Below are 22043 nucleotides of genomic sequence, written 5' to 3'. Positions count from 1 at the left end.
ACCTCCGAGCCACACCTTTCGAGACTGCAGGAGCAGAAAGAGGCTTCTTCCACACCTCCATAATGGGATCAGTCAAAGCATCATTAAAAGGGAGCAAGGGCTCTACTGCCGAGCTCGTAGAATGAAGAACCTCAGTAAGCAGATTCGATTTGAACTCAACAGTAGGCAATTTTAAACCTTAAATTCCCGCTGCTTTTTTCATCACCACGTGATATGGCTGAACATCCTTAGATGGCACATCAGAGCCTGATGGCAAGACCCACTCTGGAGAAAACTCAAGTCCACTAGCCTCTGCTAGATCCTCGAAATAATTTTCATCCAGCTCACCTTCTTCCAAGTCAGAATGAGACTCACAATACCTCTGCTCTTCTAGCAGACGTTGAGCCTCCCTTCTAGATCTCTGCTTAACACGGAGTGCAGCCAGATCCACTGTCGACTCTGACGGCGCCGGAGCCGACGTCGGAACCGAACCCGAAGGCTTAGAAGGATGTTCCAAAGACTTGCTTGGAGCGGGCGACGCCGGTGCTGGAGTCGTCGACTTCGGACGAGCCGGCGTCGACATCGGCGTCGACCTCGGTGGAGCCTGGTACTGCCACAGCGGGGTCGGAGCCGGCAAAAACGGCATGAAAGGTGCCGGGGCATATGAATGAGGCACCCCCAAATTAAATGCCATTGGACCCATAGGACCCGAAGGCGCTCCAGAGGGGTACCAAGACTTAGAGAAAACATCATACATAGCGTTAAGAAACGCCGAAGGATCCTGACCTGGAGCCGGAAAAGGTGGATGCTCAGGTCGACCCCGAGGAAGATTCGAATCTGTCTCAACAACAGGAGTCGAACCCTCAACCTCCACAGGAATCTCCTTTTCCTCTTCCTGCGCCGGAGCCGGAGTCGGATCAGGTGCCGGAGCCGGTGAATGTACTGGCGACTCCGAAGGCGAAGCCTCGCCCTCCTGATCCGAAACCTCTTGTGGAGGAATTACCTTGGATCTAATCTTCTTGGGTGATCTCGACCTCGAGCCAGACTTATCACCCGAATGACGTCGGGACTCATGTCTCCTCTTCTTGTGCTTCCTTCGCGACCTCGAAGCATGATCCGAGGAAGACATCGAAGCCGACGCCTCCCGAGACCTCGATCTCGACCTCGACTTCTTCGAATGGGACTTCGAAGAATTTCTTTCTTTATCGGCTTTCAGCTTAGCCACAAGAAGCTTAGACTCCCTTTCTCGCAGGGCCTTAGGATTCAGTTTTTGACACGACGAACACCAAATACAGTCCTGGTGCGGGTCCGTAACGGACATCATTTTTCCACATTCCCTGTAGGGCTTAAAACCCGTCTTCTTTGTCGACATAATAACGAACAAAGTGACAAGAGAACTGGAAACAACGAAGAAATACAGCTACAGAGTAACTAGAAGCTACAGAGTATCCCAAAAACCGTTAGCGTCGACGACGCGGAAAAAAGGGAACTGATGTCATCACGCCGGCGTGGGCATATTGTAGGCGTCGGTGACGTCAGCGGAGTCGCGGGCGATGCCGTGTCTCTATGACGTCCAAGTCCACATCGGCGCGAGGCTACAAAAAGAATTTCCGAATGTTGCTGACGCAAGGGGATATTCACAAGGTGAGGAATCCACACGGCAGATGTATCTATCAGAAAATATGCTTCTGAACCCTGCATCTTTAGACCAAAAACCACAAAACTGAAAAAAGCAAAAGGAAGAAGAAACAATATTTTAGTGACATCCCTTAACAAATAAACACAAGAAGAAGAATGTTAGCCCAGTCTTTCATGCTGCTACCTTGTATAACAAAGTTATACTGTATTGGCCACTTCAGGAACAAATGAAGATTACTCTTTCACTCTCCTACTCTTTTCTATGGATGGCATTTACTTTGTAGTTGTGCAGGTGTTTGTCAGTGTTTATATGTCTAATCCCCTTTCCGGTGGGATTTTATCAGTATTTATATGTTTAAACCTAAAGCGCAAGTTACTTACCTTCGGTAACGATATATCTGTAAGAAACAGTAATTAGTATTAGATTCCTTACCTTAGAATATCCCCAGGCGTCAGACTGGATACGGAAAATTTTGCGTAGCAGTGCCCCTGCGCGTCGGTAGGCGTCGTCTGCGGCTCCGCGTCCATCGTCGGCGTCATTGGCGCTGGGATGACGTCGTTGGAGTACTTAGACACCGCCCTCGAGCGCGGAGGTCAGTTCTTATACATAGCTTTTCCACGCCAGAAACGCAGAGCCATGATAAAAACCAACACTGGTGCCATGAAACTAGGGCCCTGAAAGCGGATGACCTTAACCCTAGATATCGGTTCGCAGAACAGGAAGGATGGGTGGGGCGGTAAGGAATCTAATACTAACTACTGTTTCTTGCAGCTATATCGTTACCAAAGCTAAGTAACTTGTGCATCTGAAAGAAACAGGTTAGTATTAGATTCCTTACTTTGAATAGATACCCCAGCGATACCAACCCCGGTGGTGGGGGTGCGAACCAATGATCACACCAGAAAGTCCTGGAGAACGGAACGGACGAAAAAGCCATCTCTCCGGACTTGGCTGTCCAGGTAGTAGTGTCTTGCAAACGTGTGCAGCGGGGCCCACGTAGCTGCCTGACAGATTTCCTGCAAGGGGACTCCCCGACTCAGGGTAGTACTAGCCGCCGTGGCACGAGTGGAATGGGCCCTCAGCCCAACAGGAGGCTCCTTTTTAGCCAAAGAGTAGCATACCTTGATGCACAACATGACCCACCGAGAGATGGTCCGCTTGTGGACCGCCCGACCTTTCTTAGCGCCTACGTAACCAACAAAGAGTTGGTCATCCACCCGGAACTGGCATGTGCGATCCAAATAGAACGGGAGCGCACGTTTTGGGTCCAGCCGGTGGAGCCGCTCTTCCTCTTTAGAGGGATGCAGAGGCAGAAAGAAGGTGGCAAGGTGATGGACTGCCCGATGTGGAAGACTGTGACTACCTTGGGCAGTAAAGAGGGTCGCGCCCGCAACACAACTTTGTCCAGATAGACAGAAAGGAAAGGAGGTTTAGAGGAAAGAGCCTGGAGCACTCACCCTCCTGGCAGAGGTGATGGCAACCAGGAATGCAGTCTTGAGCGTAAGGAGCTGAAGAGGACAGTTATGAAGTGGCTCGAAAGGAGCGCACAGCAGATAAGTCAGAACAAGGTTCAAGCCCTCTTCTGTGGCGAATAGATCTAACCAAGGCTCTCCCCACTTCTGAAAGAGGCCTTGCGCCACGTCAGAGTTCAGACGCCATTCGCAATCCATCATGCACCGACGGCTGAGTTCGTTCGTCCTGGCGTTCAGGGAACCTGCCAGGTGTTAAACCCACCAGGGTCACGTCCTGATGTTTCAGCCACTGCCAGAGGCGCAGAGTCTCCTGGCATAGGGTCCACGACCCCACCCCGCCCTGTTTGTTGCAGTACCACATGGCTGTGGTGTTGTCCGTGAACACCTGCACTACACTCCCCCGGACAGTGGGAAGGAATGCCTTCAGTGCAAGCCGGATCGCCCGCAGCTCCAGAAGGTTGATGTGGAGCCGGGACTCCACCAGAGACCAGACGCCTCTGATCTCTGCCTCTCCCATGTGGCCCCCCCACCCCTGGAGGGACGCGTCCGTCACAACTACGTGCTCGAGTTGGGGTAGGGAGAGGGACCTGCCGCTGACCCAATCGCGGTCTGTGAGCCACAACTGCAACTGTCTTGCAGTGTCCTCCGAGATCAAGACATGGTCGGACAAGTTGCCCTGATGCTGGGCCCACTGAAACTTTAGGTCCAACTGCAGAGCCTGCATCCGCCACCTGGCGTGATGCACCAGAAGGATGCAGGAGGCCATCAGCCCCAGAAGCCGCAGTGTTAACCTGACAGAGACTCGGGATAACGGCTGAAAGATCGGAATCAGAGCCTGAATATCCCGACCCCGCTGTTCGAGAGGATAAACCGGAAACTGCGCCGAGTCTAGAACCGCTCCGATGAAGAGGAGCTTCTGAGAGGGACACAGGTGTGACTTCGGCACATTGATGGAGAACCCCAGCAGGTGCAGGAGGTCGGCCGTAGTCTGGAGGTGGCGGACGACTGTCTGGGGCGAGCCCGTCTTCAACAACCAGTCGTCAAGGTCAAGGACTGAAACCCCTAACCTGCGCTGATGAGCTGCGACCACCGCCATAACTTTCGTGAACACCTGTGGGGCGCTGGTAAGGCCGAAGGGGAGCATGATAAACTGAAAGTGCTTGTGGCCTACCATGAACCGCAGGTAACACCGGTGGGCCGGCAGGACCGGGATGGGAAAATAAGCGTCCTGCAAGTCCAACGCTACCATCCAGTCTCCCGGGTCCAGGGCAGCTAAGACCTGAGCCAAAGTCAGCATTTTGAACTTCTCCTTCCGGAGGAAGCCTTTGACGTTCCGCAGGTCCAAGATAGGGCGTAGGCCCCCTTTGCCCTTCTTAGGAACCAGGAAGTAGTGGGAGTAACAACCACACCCTACTTCTGGCCCTTGGCCAAGAGGGCCATAACTTCCTCTCGCAGAAGATTCAAGTGATCCCCCGACACGCCGTGGTACTGCGGTGGCATGGCTGGAGGGGTCGCCTCGAAGGGGAGGGAGTAGCCCCTCGGACGATTTGCAGCACCCCCCTGTCTGAAGTGATGTTGCGCCAGGGAAGGAGGTGATGGTGAACCCTGCCCCCCACTGGCGTCATGTGGGCCTGAAAGCTCAGACTAGGAAGACTTTGAGGCGGATGCTGCGGGGGTGTATGTGGACTGGCCTCGCCGTTGTCCCCGGGCACCGCCACGGCGGTTACCACGTCCGCCACCGCGCTGGATGTTAGTCAGCAGCCCGTGGCTGGCAGGACGTGTGGGGCACCCCTTCCTTGGCCACGAAAGGAGCGAAAGGCAGCAGGTTGCTGGTGCGGGCCGACAGGCCCAAGGACTTGGCCCTAGCCCTGGAGTCCTTAAAGCGCTCAGGCGCACTGTCTGCCTTGTCGCCAAAGAGGCAACGGACATCAAACGGCATGTCCATAAGGGTGTTTTGGACATCAGCCGAAAAGTTGGCGGACCTCAGCCAGGCATGGCAACGAATTGCCACCGTCGTTGCCATCCCTCTACCTAGCGAGTCCGTGGTATCCAGTCCACACCGGATGGAATACCGTGCCGCATCTCGACCCTCCGCAAGGGCTTGGGCGAGTTTAGTCCGGGCCTCCACCAGACATTTTGGCAGCACAGCCGCGACCGTGTTCCACAGAGAGTGGGTATAACAGCCCAAGAGGCATGCGGTGTTAACGGACCGCAACCCCAAACTCAGTGAGGAGAACATCTTCTTGCCATACTGTTCGTACCTCTTGGATTCCCGATCGGGGGGAGCCGTCGGGAATGCGGTCTGGGAGTTAGAGGCCTGTATGACCAGGCTCTCGGGGTGGGGTGGGTGGACAGGAAGCAAGGGTCGCCCGGAGCCGGCGTCTGGCCACATTCCTATCTATAGGGGGACCTGTAGCGGGCCTGGCCAGGTGTCCAGAAGAACGTCAGACAAGGCCTCATTAAACAGCAGCAGAGGCTCCGAGGAGCTTGCCTGCGGTTTAAGGACCTCAGTGAGGAGGTTAGTCCTCACGGCCGCGACGGGGAGTTCAAGGGATAAAGCCTTGGCCGCCCGCATCAACACCACACTATAGGCAGCCCCCTCCTCTGTAGGCACGGTAGGAGGGGAGACAAAACCAGTCTGGCGAACTGTCCAGAACACTGGCATCCCCTAGCTCACCTGCCCAGTCCTGATAAGGCTGGCACTCACATGCCAGAGGGTCCTCAGACCCCTCCCAATCCTCCTCGCCATCCATCTCCTGATACTCAGGGTCAAAGGATGGGGCCGGGTCATAGAAGTAAAAATCTCCCATTGGCGTCGAGAGCGGCGCCGCTCCGGCGCCGGACCCAAATTGAGAGTAGGACCAGGGACGACGTCGTCCGGGGACAGCGTCTGGGGCGACACCCTGGGGGCCGGCGCGGTCGTTAGGTCGACCGGCGACCACCCAGATCCGGAAACGGATCCAGCGGGACCCTGCGGCGTCGGGACCGAAGTCGCCGACAGCACCCGACCCGCTTGGGGACCCAGTCGGGCCGCTTGGCCCGAAGGCGCTGCGGAACTCGACGGAGGAGTGAGCGACCTCATGGCCATGAGGAAGGCCTCGATCTCCTACGGCGGCGTTCATAGTTGTCAAAACATTGATAATATGGTAACTATTAAGAAACCTAGAATAAAGCACTTCAGATACATTTTAACTAGAGAAATAAAACACAATCTGCCGCATTTTGAAAATTATATGTTAACTATTTCTTATTCATTGGGCTGGAGTAGACATCATGGTGTATACACTTTCCTGCAGGGGCCCCTGATCTAGTGGTCGGTGGAAATTGCTTTTAATTATTTTGTACATTCAAATCATGATCAAAAAGTTAATTAAGACAATGAGATACTCACTGGTTCAGGGAAAAGATATACATTGAAACAGCACCTCTGCTACTTAGCACAGGCCCATGCACTTCAGTTACACTTTAACTTGCGTAACTTATATACGTCATTACTTCAAACCATATGCCTCGACGCAGCTTCACGTAGAATATTTGAACTTCACGTAGTACATGAAGTCTGCGCAGCGTAGCTGATGACACTGTGTACTTGTCTGCACTGTGAAAAAATTGCAATATAATTGCAAATGGCATCCTGCACAGTGCCAGTTATGATAACATAAGTATCTCTATCTTAATATGCTAAAATGCATATAGTACTTTCACACAAGTGAAACTGAAAAATTAGCAAGCAGTGAGAGAGGTGATGATTTTGGGATCCTCCCTAACCTAGGGGGAGTACCAAACAAATGCCTTGAAAACAAAAAACACATCTTATTGAACGATTTGGTGGTGGTCCCATCCTCTTAGGACCACCCCATGCACAGTTATTGGCAAAAAAACATCCCCAACCAAAGGCCCTGCAAAGCATTATGGGATGAGATTAGCAGTGGGCAGTGAATATTATATAGTATCCAATATCAAAATAAATCTACAAAGAGTTGCAGTTCAACTGGTGGTTACTAGATGTCCCTCATGAGTCAAATGCAAATGCTTGATGAATGGGTTTCAATGGTTTTGTATTTAACTTGTGAGGTACATCTAGTAACAACTAGTGGAACTGCAGCTTGATGTAAGAATAATTTCAATGCTTGGCATTTGACTCGTGAGGGACATCTAGTAACGACTAGGTGAACTGCAGCTCTTAGTAGAATTATTTTGATATTGGATACTATAATATTCAAAGCCCACTGCTAATCTCGTCCCATAATGCTTTGCAGGGCCTTCGGTTGGGATTGTTTTTTGCCAATAATTGTGCTTGGGGTAGTCCTAAGAGGATGGTACCACCAGTGTGTTCAACAAAATGTGCTTTTTGTTTATGCTCTTTGTGTTCAAGGCATCTGCTTGGTCCTTCCCCTAGGTTGGGGGGGGGCAAAATCACCAGCTCTCTCATTGCCTAATGTTTTAATTGTAAAAGTTCACTCTTTTGAATTGGTTATATGCTTTTAAGAATGTAAAATTGCTTTTTCAAAGCATCTGAGGATGTTGTTGATTTAGCTGCTACGCTATGTGACTAAGCACAGTTTTAGTACTGTACTTTAGCATAACGTAGTATTATGCCCAGGGTTATTAAAAATGCCAATTGTGCATTGCTCTCACAAGGGAGATCACTCTTTTTGTTTCAAACAATTCACTCTTGGAATGATCCCCCAACTTCGCTGCATTACTAATCACCTGAGTTATCACAAGCTCCTGAAGCTCCACACTTTCCACTGCCTGATCTCATCTTCGTCCACTTACAGACCTTTAAGTTCTAGCACCAGGACAGCCTAGGCAACACAGTGTTGTACCAAAAATCCCCAAACAATCTATTAACCGTTTGAAGGATAGGCTCATTAGCAATTACTTTTTCCATTTCTCAACATTTAGCAAAACATTTCAATACTGTAAAACTCACCTGAAGAGTGTTTCCTTGTCAAACACAGTGTCTGCGGGCATATTCACAGGAATTAGAAGGTCGGGGTGAGAATCTAAATGTACAAAGCTGACATTTTTGTCAGGAAGGTGCTTCGAACCAATGGCACGATAGATAAATGGAAGAACCTAGAAAAAATGTGAACTTTATTAATTTGTTTTTGAAGGTATGTATGTGTTTCCTTGTAGATGTATTCAGCTGAAACACAACACAATAATTAGAACTTAACTGCGAGAAGTATTTCAAGGTCATTAAAGTATCATCTACCATGGCTGTGAAATACTGTCTTTATATCACTGGTTGCATTGAAGTCTAAATAATTTAACTACATTTGTCATCAAAGAAACAGGTAAATACTTTTTATTGTAGTGCATTATAGAAGGTGAAAAGAGAAAGGTTACTAAAACACAGCCATTCAAGCGGTAGCACAAATAACTTGACTTGAGCATGGTGATTTGTTTTGTGTGTCTTGCAAGACCTTATTTGTGTCTAATGTTTCTATGGAAGCCAGAGCTATCAAACCAAACACATATAAAAAGTATCTGAGTAAAGGTACCAGGACTTGCAAATTACATTGATGTTCAGGCTGTCACTCAGTAGCAAATGAATTTTCTCTGGTTTTATACGTTGTGTTCATTGTAGGTTTTGAACAAATTGAGCTCACCTCAATCTTCTGAAGAAATCTGTTGCCTTTCATTGATAAAACCTTCCACATACCAGAGGTAAATGCTTTCAGTCTCTCATGGCTGATGTTCAACTTGGCCCTCTGTGGAGGGTTACCTTTAAACTTTTTGCCTTTACCCCTCCTCTTTTCTGAATTAGGTTTTGTTGGGTTTTGGTCTCTGTGCACTTTTTCCTTGCTAAGCAGTGGGTAAGTAACTGTGCTCTCTCCCTAAAACATTGAAAAATTGGTCTACACCCGATTGGCACATCCAAGTCCCTAGCAAACGGTACTAAATGTAACCAGGGCCTGTAAACTAAATGCTACTTCTGGTTCTGCAGAGCTCATTGACCCACCCACTAAAGTAGCCTTTTAAAACATGCCTCAGGCCTGGCACTGCAGCCCGAAGTGCAGTTTTAAAAGCGAATTCGGCCTGGCAAAATAAACCTTTTGTGAAAAGGTTAACAACCTGCACACCTACCTTATGTGTCTTTGAAGTGATATTACTGAGTAATCTGTTTAACGGTGCGTGCTGCTGTGATGAGGGCCTGCCAATGACCCTACCACTGAAAATTATGAACCTCGGAGACGGAGAAACTCGGTCCCACTTCACAGTGCACAGCTCGCGGTCCCTAAGGTTTCTGCATGTATTTAAATATTGAATCCAAAATCAAACCTGTACTCACAAATTAGTAAATCAATTCTTATTTAATTGGTTTTTCTGTTACATTAACCGTATGTCAACAAATTGGAAAAAAAATTAAATACAAAGGTTTTTAACACAAAAACATGTTATTCATTAATCATTCAATTCTGTGGTTGTGCTAGAGACGTCAGATGCTGACAATGTATTTAATCATGGACAACCACAGACAACCCCAATGCATTTCAGTTGAACAACCCTTCTTCAGGGGAAAACAATGTACACATATCATACAACAATTCAAAGAAGCGTATATGTTTAGAAGCTTCCTGCCGGAACAAAACAAGAAAGTATCAATATTAGACATATGTACTGTGATGACTATTGTACATCAGAATAAAACTTGTTTATCTGTACTACTAACCACGCAAATGTGTAAGTGATGCATGCTAGCCGTCGCGACAGTTGTGCAAGGATACCTAATTATAAAATTGTGTAAAAATACATGTGCAAAAATGCCTGTACCCGCGATGTGCATAACTCAATAGAAAGTGCATAGTGAAATCAAAAGAAGAGCTCTATCTGTAATCAGTTAAGCAGGCGGAATCCCTACCAACCAAAGGGAAACACTAACTCATATAAGGTCAAATACCTTGAAAACTCGGTGTACAGAAAACACAGATGTCTATGGTCACAAAAGTCAAATGTGGCAATCTACACGAAAGCAAGAAACTAGGTAAGCTTTGTTTTACTGCTTCAAAAACGTCGACAAACCATGCTGGTAAACTGAAACTCTTACACTCCCAGGTCAATATGGTAAACGCGTACTGAGGTTGAATCTGTAAAAAAGTACACAGACACACTCTGATGACGGGATAACAGCTTAGCCGAGGTAACTCTAATGCTAGTAACCAACAACTGCAAATCTTAGTTTGCTGATCCATAAGGAAACGTCGACAACAGTCAGATGATCTTACCTCTCTAGTGCTTGCAATGAATTATTCACAAGTCACATCTACAAACAAGCACTGGCGTTGCCAATAGGTCTCGCAGTAGGAAAGTTGGAGCTATTATAATTGCAAATAACAATGCCTTTTTTTTTGTTTTCATTTTAAAAACATAAAGGGCTTTGTCATTTACAAAACCAATAGCTCCAACTTTCCTACTGCGAGACCTATTGGCAACACCGATTGTTTCCTAATGCAACCACGATGACATGCTTCTCTGGCACCTGATAGTTTGCTGCATATGACTGAGGCCTGTTGCTCTTTTTCGTGTTGGGCAGGGTCTTGGTGATATATTTTACAGTTTCCTGCTATATTAGGCCACGGTGACTTGCTCTGTTTACACTTGGTCATGGTGAAATTCTCCCTTTGGAAATGGTCTCTTTGTGCACAGTTCCTAGAGGCCTGCTCTTCTGGCACTTTGCTTCTTGTTGAGCAGGATCCCAGTGACCACATGTACCTTGTCTAGCGCCTGTTCTTTCACTGCACTTGGAGGTTCTGGTAAGATCTATTTCAGCCTGTCTTCTGCACATGTCCATGGCGACAGGCGTCTGCTTATGGCCTGTTGCACAGGCAATGACCTCAGCTTGCACACGGCCCTGTATCTTTTTCACAAAATTTCTCACTTCTCTGACTGAAGTGACATGCTAAGTCTACACATGATTGCATGTGACCTCCTGCTGCACAGGTCCTGATGACCAGGTCATCTTGCACACGATCTGCTACCCTGTGACCCATGCATCTTCTCTCTTTGCAAATGACCTAAAGAAGCATAGAAGCATCTACGACAGGCTTCCCAATAACTCGCTCCTTTTGCATAGAAGCTCTCTCACTATCTCTTTTCCTCTTCGGGTGGATAGCAGCAGGAACTCATGACGCAAGGCACGAGCCCGTCTGCAGACTCGAGACGGGATCAAGCGCGCGCTGGGAGATGCACATTTACTCGCTGCTATCAGCATCGTTGTGGCGCTGTTACCAGGAAATCATTAGCAGTTCAGCTGCGCCGGAAAGAAATAGGTTGTTCTTAATTAATTAACAAGAAATAGTGTTCTAAAAGTATTTCAAATCAAACGATTTGACTATTGTTTGCCAAGCCAACAAGGGAGAGAACAACACGGGGAAACTGAAAGTGCGGCCGGCCATGAATAATTAGGGGAGGAGAGGCCGGGAAACTGAAAGTATGGCCGGCCTGCGGCCGGCCATGAATAATTAGGGGAGGAGAAGCCGCAGAGCGCACGCTGGGCGAAGCCCTTTGATGTGCTGTGCGGCCGTGAATGCCCGTGCTTGTTTGGTCACGTGATTCACATGAACTTAAAGAAAACCGCAGGAACTAAGCCCTTGGTTTGACGAGGATTTTCAAGACATGAATTCTCGCTCCGCTCAATGCGCTTGCGCGCATTGATAGGTCGCGATACCTAAAAACCAGAACAAATTCATTAGCCTCAAGAATACGGCATGTGAACAAACTTGTCCCAATTCCGAAATCCATCCTGCATGCTGACTCACCAACACGCCACGAAACGGCGTCCATAACTTCCTTTCTCCATGATGACGATGACAACATCACATTACGTGGCTTTTGAACACGCCCCTAAGGGATCTCAACCAAAGAGGATTTAGACGCTTCCCAACTTTATTTGCTCTACTCTGACTGTAAACACGCTTACAGATGAGTAATGTACATTGATTGTATGCCGCAATCAACTCGAATACGGGTAAATGTGATGCTCGTAAAAAATGCTGTATGCAAAGAAGTTACATACAATATGCACCTGCTCGATGACCAGGCGGGCGGCTAGATTCTAAGCACTCCACCTGGATATTGACTTCCCCGCAGAAGGTGAAGTTGTCTATGAAGGCAGTGATGAGCAGGTTGTGAGTGGTTAGCCGCGGCTGGGCCCAGGGCTGCTCGCCGTCTGCCATCTCGGCGGACCCCTTGCTAGAATGCGGGTCGCCCTCAGGCGCATCCTGCTGCTGGTTGTAGGGAACAGCCTCCTGCAAGCTACTATTGCCGAGTTTGCTGCTGCGGCCGTCTCCGAGGCTCTGGCCATTGATGCCGCACTCCTCAAAGCACACGCTGAGCAGCACAACCACGATCGAGACCACAATGAGAGCCAGGACAGAGAGTGGGAAGGCTATCCCCCCAGAAGAGGGCACTTCTCGCAAGCCTCGAGCTGGTCCGCAAACACATGCATCTGAGGGCGCGAGGAGACGGGAGAGTGCGAATCACAGCCGGAGCATCAGGAGCTCCTCCTCACTCCTCCATGAGGAGCAGGTGCCGACTTCTGTGAAAACACTGCTGTGCAGTGCGCTTCTCCAGAGCAACTCATGGAGCGCCCTGGTATTCGTGCCGCTCCTTCCACGCCCCCAGTAGAAACAGAAAAAAAATAGTGTTGAAAGTGAAGAGCCAGTAGCCATGGAAGGACAGAAATGACGACATGGCCAGCATAAAGAGGGACTAACAAGCCTAAAACCAATCGGAAGGCAGCATTTTAGACAAAAGCCAATAAAAAAGATGGGCGGCAGTGGGTGGAGCTTACACAAAGCTTCCATGCTATACTGAATACTGCATGCCTCGCAAAGCGAGAAGCGCATGAGCTGCAATGCTAGGCTCAACCTAAAAATTGTTGGTGGCGTGGCAAAACACAATAACAAGGGCATACATTACATAAAACATCGAACTGATGGTACAGACAGTGTAGGTGATCTTGGCGACTTCTTCCATTTTAAGAACACAGAATGGCTTCAGATTATGCAATAGGCGGCATGACATGTTCGCTTGGGCTGGGGGTTTGCTGGGTAAATATCTCTCCTTTGGGTGCTGGTCGGATGGGGGTGTCTGATTCTGTCTGTCTAAGCCAGTGTAGAAATGGAGACCAAATATCTTGGGGTCTAAAAGCAGGGGGCATGAGTTCCCAGAATGTGGACAGTTGTTCTTGACAGAATGCAACATCTTTAATCCAGGAGTCAATGTGTTGGCTATTCTGCACTTGGCCAACAATAAGAACATTGTGACTAGCAGGCGGTCAGCTGGGACTTCTTTAATATAACCCAGGAGTCCTACTAATGATGCATGGTCGATGTCCACCCCGGTAATATCTCACACAGTGTTCAACACTTTGACCCAGTATCTCGCTATCAGTGGGCAGTACCATACCATGTGAAGAAATGTGCCATCTGGCAAATTGCATTTCCAACATTTGCTGTCTGCCCTAAGACCCATGTGAAAGATTTACAAAGGTGTTCTATACATTTGGTGTAAGAACTTGAAGTAGATTAGCCGTAGTCTTTAGTTGGGGCACAGAAACTCTAATTGGTCACAGCAGTAGAGCCACTGCTCTCCTGTGACTGGGGAAGTGAGATCGAAGTTCCAGGCATCCAACGCTCTTGGGTTAATTATCGGGTGCGCTCGCTATGTGACAGTGTATAGTTCGGTGATTAGTTTGTGTAGTGACGCTTCCGCCAGTAAATGTTCCAATGTAGCAATTGTGGGGAGTGGAGCCATGAATGCATTATGCAATTTATGGCAAGTGGCCTGCAATTGGTAGTAGAGCAGAGTGTCAGACATATTGAGAGTGGCACCGTCTTCTGACTGGGGGGGGGGGGGGGGGGGCAATAAAGTCATCATCAGGGTAGAGGTCTGCAAATTTTGTGATTATAAGGTTACTTGCCCGCTTGATTGCACCACTTTCCTGTAGCATAGGGAAGTGGGAATTTTGTGCAAGTGGGATAGATGGGGCATATAAACCGGGGAGGCCCGCTCTCTTCCTTAATTCATTCCACACCCACTGCAAATTCTCCACTGTATTTACCTCCTTACTCGTGTGTTTGTATTTCTGGTATAGTACAGTGGAAAGTTGAAGTGGGGCAGAACTATCCTATTCCATAGCACCGTGAGGTTGAAATGGAGTTGGATATAACCAATGGCGTAGAAATTGGGCTTGGGCACAATAAGCGTACAGGTTGAAATCTAGTGCTCCCAGCCCAGACGAAAGCAATCATGTTGGTTCTGAGTTGCTTAAAAACAGCAGAGAGTAAGGGTATGGGCAAATTAACAGACAAACACAACAGCTTAGGCAGGACAATGATTTTTGCGATTGCTATCCGACCCGCCATCGAGTTAGGAAGTTTTGTCCGAATAGGTATTCTCTCTATCCACGTGATCGCGCAAACATAGTTTGTCTCCCATAATTCTTTCATGTCTCTGCTGACCCAGACATTCGGGTATTTAACTGGGCTATTGGCCCACTGTAGCTGGTAGTCTAACGTAAGTGGCCACGTTGTGTCTGTGAGAGGAAGCAATACGGACTTGGACCAGTTGATTAGGATATCAGAGAACTGACAAAATTTGAACAGTTGTCGTTTGGGTTTAAATTGTCTTTTGGATTTCTAACATATAGTGTAATATCATCTGCATATAGGAATGCCACCAGACCTCTGGTCGCAAATCCCAAGCCTCGATATGCATGGTTTTGGAGAAGTCTTGCGGCAAGGGGTTCCACTCCTATAGCAAAAAACAGGGGTGACAGAGGGCACCCCTGGCGAGTGCAGCAGGAAATTGTGAATGCTGAGAACACTACATTGTTAAATCTGATCCGCAGCGTGGGGCTTGTGCACAGTAAGCATATTTGTCACATGAATTGTGTGCTGAGCCAAATACGGGCCTGTAGTGCTAACAGATATGGCCATTTAAAGGTGTCAGATGCCCTAGTGTAGTCCAACAGGGCAGCGAGTGCGCACATCTGAGGGTGTAAGTAGTGTAACACTGCAAAAAGTGTGCTTAGGTTTTGAGAGGTAGATCTTCTGGAGATAAAGCCGGATTGGTCAGGCTGCATTATTAGAGGGAAAAGAAGCTGTAGTCTGGATGCCAGCAACTTTGCATATATTTTATTATCCACATTTGTCAAGGATAGTGGGCTGTATGAGTCGCAGTTGTTTTCAGGCTTGAGAAGTGTAATTATTAATACCTCCTGCATAGATGAGGGGAGAGTACCTTTCTCAAGTGCCTCTTGGTAAACTAAGTAAATGCAGCACCAATAGTGGAGTATATACCTTATAAAATTAGGCTGTAAGTCTGTCTTACCCTGGGGCTTTATTGCCTGGCATGCCTTGGCTCACTTGAATAATATCGTCCTCGGTAAATGGTACGTCTAGGTACCCTCTGTACGATCTATCTAACCATACCAGCTGTATTTTGTCCCTGTAGTCGTTTAGTGTGCTTGTTTTTTGGGAGGAACAAGAAGTGTACAATTTCATATAGAAATCTGTGATGACTTCTGGGAGAATGGCCGGGTCTCGTATAGGATTGGAGTCCATGTCTAATACCTCTGTAATACAAACACTGGCGTTGCCAATAGGTCTCGCAGTAGGAAAGTTGGAGCTATTGGTTTTGTAAATGACATTTTATATTTATGTTTTGTGATTTACAATGCCAATACTTTTAACTCTAGGCGCACACTTAGTTTACGTCTCAGGGCATACCACCGCGGACTAGTTACCCCCGGTGCTTGGCTGATATTTATGTTACAATAGCAGTTTGCTTTCGTAAAAACATGCAATGCTGCATGTAAAGCTGTGCGGACGTAGGTGCACACTTAGTTTACGTCTCAGGGCATACTACAGCGGGCACATTACCCGTGGCACTATATACACCATAACATGTAGTTTGCCTTTTTAAAAACTTGCAATGCTGCATGTAAGGCTGTGTGGGCGAAGGGGCAAACCTAGTTGACGTCTCAGGGCATACCACCGCGGACTAGTTACCCCCGGTGCTGGACTGATATTTATGTTACAATAGCAGTTTGCGTTAGTAAAAACAAATAAGGCAAAAGGGAGATTTTAGTAATCCTTTGTATGATCGATGATTTCCCTTTTTGGAGCGACTGGTGAGGCGGTGCACAATGTGCCTTGAAGTTGCTTTCTCAGTGGAGCCTGACACGCTATGTAGATAGTTTAAATGCATGCAAGAACTATTTGCTGCATAGGCACTGGAGCAATATTCGAAGTCATGACGTCACTGGGGATGTCCATTGCATCAGGCGCGCTCATTAGTTTGATGAGAAGAGCGGGCAACTAAAATGTCTATTTTTCGCTAGTCAGTAGAACACTGCTGACGTGTTTCTATGCATGACAAAGTACATTACATAAACAGTGCTTCTAAAATGCATCAACGAGTAGGCAATCGACTTTTCTAGTGATGTTTGAGATGCAGGGCAATGTTTCTGTTGCAAGGGGGAAAAAACAAACACGACAGCCCCGGCATTCAAGGTCAGAGCGGTGTGTCCCTGGCGCAGCTCCCTGCCTTAGCAATCAGTAAGCCTCCTTCTTCCTGGAGGAAGGGGGCTAAGCATTTCCCCAGCATGAATAATGTATAGCTACTTGAAGAAAACAGATGTTTGGCTTTTTGCAGATCTTAGAAACTGCTCCATCATCAAAAATATCCCTGCGATAACCTCATTATTGAGTCTGCCCGCTCGTGAAGTTGTTGATCGAGAGTGAGCGGCGGGGCTCACCTCTGCGCCCTGTCAGTACACGATATTCCGCATTCCCGCGTCTTACAGGTGTACTCAGACACAGGCGACCTTACAAACGCAATAGAGGCAGAGCGCCCGCAGAGACCCTCCTGCATAGAGACTGACGACATCAGGCCCGGGTCTGAGACTGCGCGCGGCACTGATAAGCGCTGCCCGCGACTGCAGGCTGAGGGGGCTGGAGAGCAAGACAACACATTGCTGAGCACACACACCTGACGGCTGAGCTTCCAAGACAGAAATGCATTTTGTATGAGCATTGAGCATACATACATATAGTAGCACAGGAATAAAGCAGAGTTTACCAAATAGGCAAGAACGTATTGATTCAATAATTAGTGGAAACGTCACTATTTTGCGAACATCCGTTTACACACATCAGTAACTCGAGGGTACGCTTCACATTGTACGGGCGGGCAATTCATTTTCTGTTACGCCACAGTTAGTAACCACATTAGATAGTGGCAATGCAACGCTGTAAACATAAGTCGCCTCGCCAGAGAAACTATGCACACATAGCTGAATAAACCCCGTTCTGTGTCTGCTTATGACAGTGCAACTAACAGCAGACTAAGGCAAATCTTAGGTTTGAGTACGCATGAGACATCATCGCCTATGTTTGTAAACAAAGCGCTCAGAGGACATGTGGAAATAACTGGGTCACTATAGGTAGAATAGGCTGACGCCATCGAGATTTTATGCAGGTTGCAGTTCTCTCGCAGACTGACAGGGCAAAGCACGTCTATGATTGATTAACATTTTTTAGAGGGATCCGCGTTTGCTTGCTAAAGTCATGTTTATAGTGGCTCCGCCTGAACAGCTATTGCGAGATTCTGCAGTTTTGTTGCGATCATTGAATTAACAGGAGGCATCCTTGTGACACGTGCACCCACCGCCTCTAGTCTTACCTTGACTGTGGGATAAAATCCTAAATGTGCCTGGGGTACCTCAGTGGTGGACATCTTTACCAGGGCTATTGGGCTTTTGTGGTGAAAATTAATTGTAACGGGATGTTTAAAGTGCCGCTCTTAAGAAGTGCAGGTACTCTCGCTCTCAAAATAAAAAATAGACTTCCATCACATACCACTACCGTGTCAAATCGCTTCAGTCCTCGCAAGAGGTATGAAAAGCGCAGGATGCTAAATCTTCAGCATAAAACTACAAAGGCTGTTAACTGAGCTACACAAAAATCAACATGAAAAAATTGAAAAACTCGGGGATATTCAAAATTAAAATCTCCAAAATGATTTAGTCTCTCAAATAAAGTGCCCTAACTGGAGAAACTACATATTATCAGTGAATGAAAATGAAATAACTATATAGTTAATAAGGGCAAAAAAAGGGACACACACATCCCAGAAAGGCATCATTAGTCAAAGTAAATTGTAATTACAATAGGTGATCGAATCAAATCAAAGTGGCACTATGCTTTAACTACATTTCAGACGGCGAGGGTACAAATCGATTTATGGTTCATGCAGGAAAAACAGAGAGACAGTAACGTTCCAATCTCGAAAGGCAGCATTGTCAATTCACAGACTAACTGCAGAACTTACACTATAAGAAAGATTGTGTGTAATGACTAATCAAAATCTCATTCAGCTTCAATTACATTTTAGATTTTGGTACTGGAAATAGAGGAACAGAATTCATGCAGCAAAATAATCTGCAAAAATTGCGTTGCTGGAACGCCTGTCTTCAGTCACCTCAATATATCGTTATTGGACGGGGACCTGAAAAAATACAGCACTTCGTAGCCTGGAGGGTATTTTGTTCTGAACTTTAACGAGCCATAAAGCTGAGTAATTGGAGCTAATACACCCTTCAATACAGACGTTCTTTACTAACTCGGTCAAAGCGCATGTTGGAACTTCATGAGCAACAAGTAGGCCAATCTGCAGCAGCGAAAGCAAAAACTCGTTTCGTTTCTGTAGTGCAGGGTAATGAACTGGTAGACTTAGATGAGAATCATTGAAGTTCTCGCCCACACCGCGCCACAAATAATAAGTCAATCCACAAGGTACTTTGTCACCTTGCAAAAAATATTTCATATTTTATGAATAGGGACAGAGGCATTATATTATGCCCAGAAAGCGTGAGATGTCAAGTAAATGAATATCGTGAAAGGTGGGCACAGAGATGTTCAAGCAGGCACAGTGTGGCGAAGAGCAAGTGATGCGTTAAAATGTGAACAAATGCGTGTGCCTCGCGCTGAAGCTTTAAACAAATAAGAGCGGCCGGGAAACTGAAAGTACGCCCGGCCACCGGCCAGCCATGAATAATTAGGGGAGGAGAAGCCGCAGAGCACACGCTGGGAGAAGTCCTTTGATGTGGTGGCGGCCGTAGGGAGGGAGGCTGATGCGCGTGCTTGTTTGGTCACGTGATTCACGTGAACTCGAAGAAAACCGCACCAAAAAGCCCTTGGTTTGACGAGCATTTTGAGCACTTGAATTCTTGCTCCGCTCAATGCGCATGCGCGCATTGATAGGTCGCGAGACCTAATAAATGGAAGACTGTTTTTTTTTTAAGCATAGTGAATAGAGTTTTACCCAGTCTGTCCCCTTCCCTGTATCTGTGGGCCTGCGTAAATCCACCCAAGAAGCATGTTTCTCTGTCTGCCTCTTTGTTGAAAGCCGTTATCTTTTCTCTGAGGGTGGCCGGAAGGTAGGGCTTGTTACTCTGACAGTATGCTGTGTCAGTGTTGCGTATTTCTTGGTTAATGTTATTTAGTGTGCGCCCTATATCTTTTAGGACCCCTGCCTGATTGGCTATACATGCCCCCCTGATCACCAACTTGACTGTCTCCCATAGAGTGGCCAGGGATTGTACTGAGTGTTTGTTAGTTGCAAAGTAGTCAAGTATTTCTTGGAGATTTCTTCTTTAAAGGTCATATCCACTAGCGCCTCCGGGGGCAGTCGCCACATAAAGGCTCGTGGAGTCGTCTGGGGTAGTAATACTCTGTGCAAGACGGATGCATGATCTGACAGTGTGTGTGGCGCACATTTGATTTCTATAGTCCAGGAGATGGCGTCCCTAGTCGCCAGCCAGACATCTTATCTAGACCACACCTTGTGGTGTGTGGAAAGGTAGGTACCTAGGTACCTTCTAACATGTCTGGGTGCATTTGCCTCTGTCCGGCAGGGTACACAGTGAATCTCTGTCACTCCTCGTGGAGGCCTGTTAAGCCTACCTTCCCTGTACCGGGTCCGGCGCTCTGGCAGCTCTCCCGGTGCAGCCTCCTCCGCTCTGACGTCCGGGTCCGCAGCTTTGGGGTCTGTGTATACCAATCCAGCGGTTTGTTGACCTGGGTATCACCAGGCGGTGCAAATAACTGAAAGATTTTCCCTTGGCCGGGAGAGCCCTCTCAATGAGCGGCCATCTTGTTGCTCTGCAAGGCCACGCCCTCCACTAGAAGCATATACTTACTGTGATGGACATTCACCCACCGTGGAGATAAAGGGGAGTAATGCTTTTCAATATTTTGTATAGCAAAGAAATGAATGTGTTATTGCCGTTCTTTGATATTGCTTATTCTTGAATACACGTACGTTATGTAATAATTAAGTTTTGAATATGATAGTAGGACATTTTAAACATTCTCGGCAGGTACTGAAGAAAAGCAAGAGTAACATGAACTCTCACGGGTGGACTAAGTAGTGTTGCAGGAAGAAAAAGGCAAGGCTTATGTTTCTGCTGGTGTTATTGATCGGCACATTGTGACTGTTACTTATGGACTGCTGTTCTCCATTGTAGTCATGAGAAAAGTAGTTTTGGTTATGATATTACCTAATGAAATAAGCTGCTGTTGGGAGAATAAAGCACGGCTAGACGAGCATAAAACTTGTCCTTAAGAGAATTGAAAGATTCCTTTACACTAGCTGGTGATACAAGGCCCTTCTGCATTGAGTCACAGTCTTCTCTCAATCAGGATTAAGTGAAGCATAAAAGGTCAAGGTCTCGCTCTATAATCAGATCAAAAAAAGAATATGGCAATTCTTACATGCGGAATGTGCAATAATTAATGCACCAGTAGTCTTGATCTGCATGTCTATTGGTGTTGGAGTTGTGGCTTGCTTGGAAGTTCATCTTCTCTATGTGGTGAACATGGCTAATTGCATGATTTGTAAAAGGTAAGTAAGTAAGTAAGTCTAGGTGCTCAAGTGCTTCCATGCACATTACGGTACTTAATTCATGAAGTCGTACCATGTTTTATAATTACCATAATGAATAACTCAAGCTCACCATACCCATCTGCCTCAGCTGTGAGAAACAGCATGCAAGGCTGCCAATCACAGACATGCTTACCTTTGACATGAACATGTGTGAGTTCACTTTATACTGGTTGCTTGTAGCATCCCCAATTAACCAGGTGGAGTCCACAAATGGTGCATGTGGGCAGTGAGGATTAAGAGAGCACAATCAAGGAGTTGAGTCAGGTTCAACTTTAATAGCTGGCTGTACTCTTGGACTGAGGATTGCACCCAAAAGTTAAAACATTATATATTATAAATACACTCTTGTAACATATCCTACTTTGCTCTTTGCTTGGGTGTTTTCAGGTGGGTGAAAACTGATCAATTTGCAAGAGCAGATGCCATAACTGTTGCTATGCAGTTATTAAGGGACTTTACTCCCTGTTTCGGAATCCCGAGTCACCTTTCACATGACCACAGAGTGCATTTCATTTCAGCAGCAGTGCAGTAGATTAGCAAATTGACTTTCGGGAGTGGGAGGGTTGTGCTTTTGATGAGAGTGCCCTCAAAGATTAAACTTGCCTTTATCTGTCTTACAATGGGCTACAGCTACCTGAATGCGCTTGGCACGGTCTGAAAAAATTCCACCAGTGACTATGTCTGACGTTACTCACCTTCCTTAATCAGAACAGGGTCGGTTTTGTGAACAAAAAGATACCACTAACAGGAGTAAGTTTGTGGACCGAAGAGAATGTGAGACAGTGTTAGAGACCATATATCATGTTGTGACCGATCCCCCACAACCCACCAACCCATAGGAACACTGGTTCAATGGTTGTTTCACAAATGCTAACATAAAAGAATAATCAGGTTTAATGGGGCCACTGGAATTATGCAGCAAGAGAGAACCAAAATCATATGGAAGGGTTTACTAAATCATGCAGGAAGAAAATGAGAGTTATGTGGCA

General features: G+C 47.0%; 1 protein-coding gene across 3 annotated transcripts in view; it reads right to left on the bottom strand.

Moving 5' to 3' along the window:
• C4_1H5orf22 (chromosome 4_1 C5orf22 homolog) overlaps positions 1-22043 on the bottom strand; it is a 520226-nt gene that overhangs the window by 338919 nt on the left and 159264 nt on the right. For all 3 annotated transcript variants that reach the window (XM_086965124.1, XM_086965125.1, XM_086965126.1), the window contains one exon: positions 8027-8172. In XM_086965124.1, the coding sequence (XP_086821250.1) occupies positions 8027-8172 (146 nt within the window). The remainder of the gene's footprint in view (positions 1-8026; positions 8173-22043) is intronic.

The sequence above is a fragment of the Lissotriton vulgaris genome, chromosome 4_1 (assembly GCF_964263255.1).
Source record: "Lissotriton vulgaris chromosome 4_1, aLisVul1.2, whole genome shotgun sequence".
NCBI classification, from domain to species: Eukaryota; Metazoa; Chordata; class Amphibia; order Caudata; family Salamandridae; genus Lissotriton; species Lissotriton vulgaris.
This window is presented reverse-complemented; position numbering and strand designations above follow the sequence as displayed.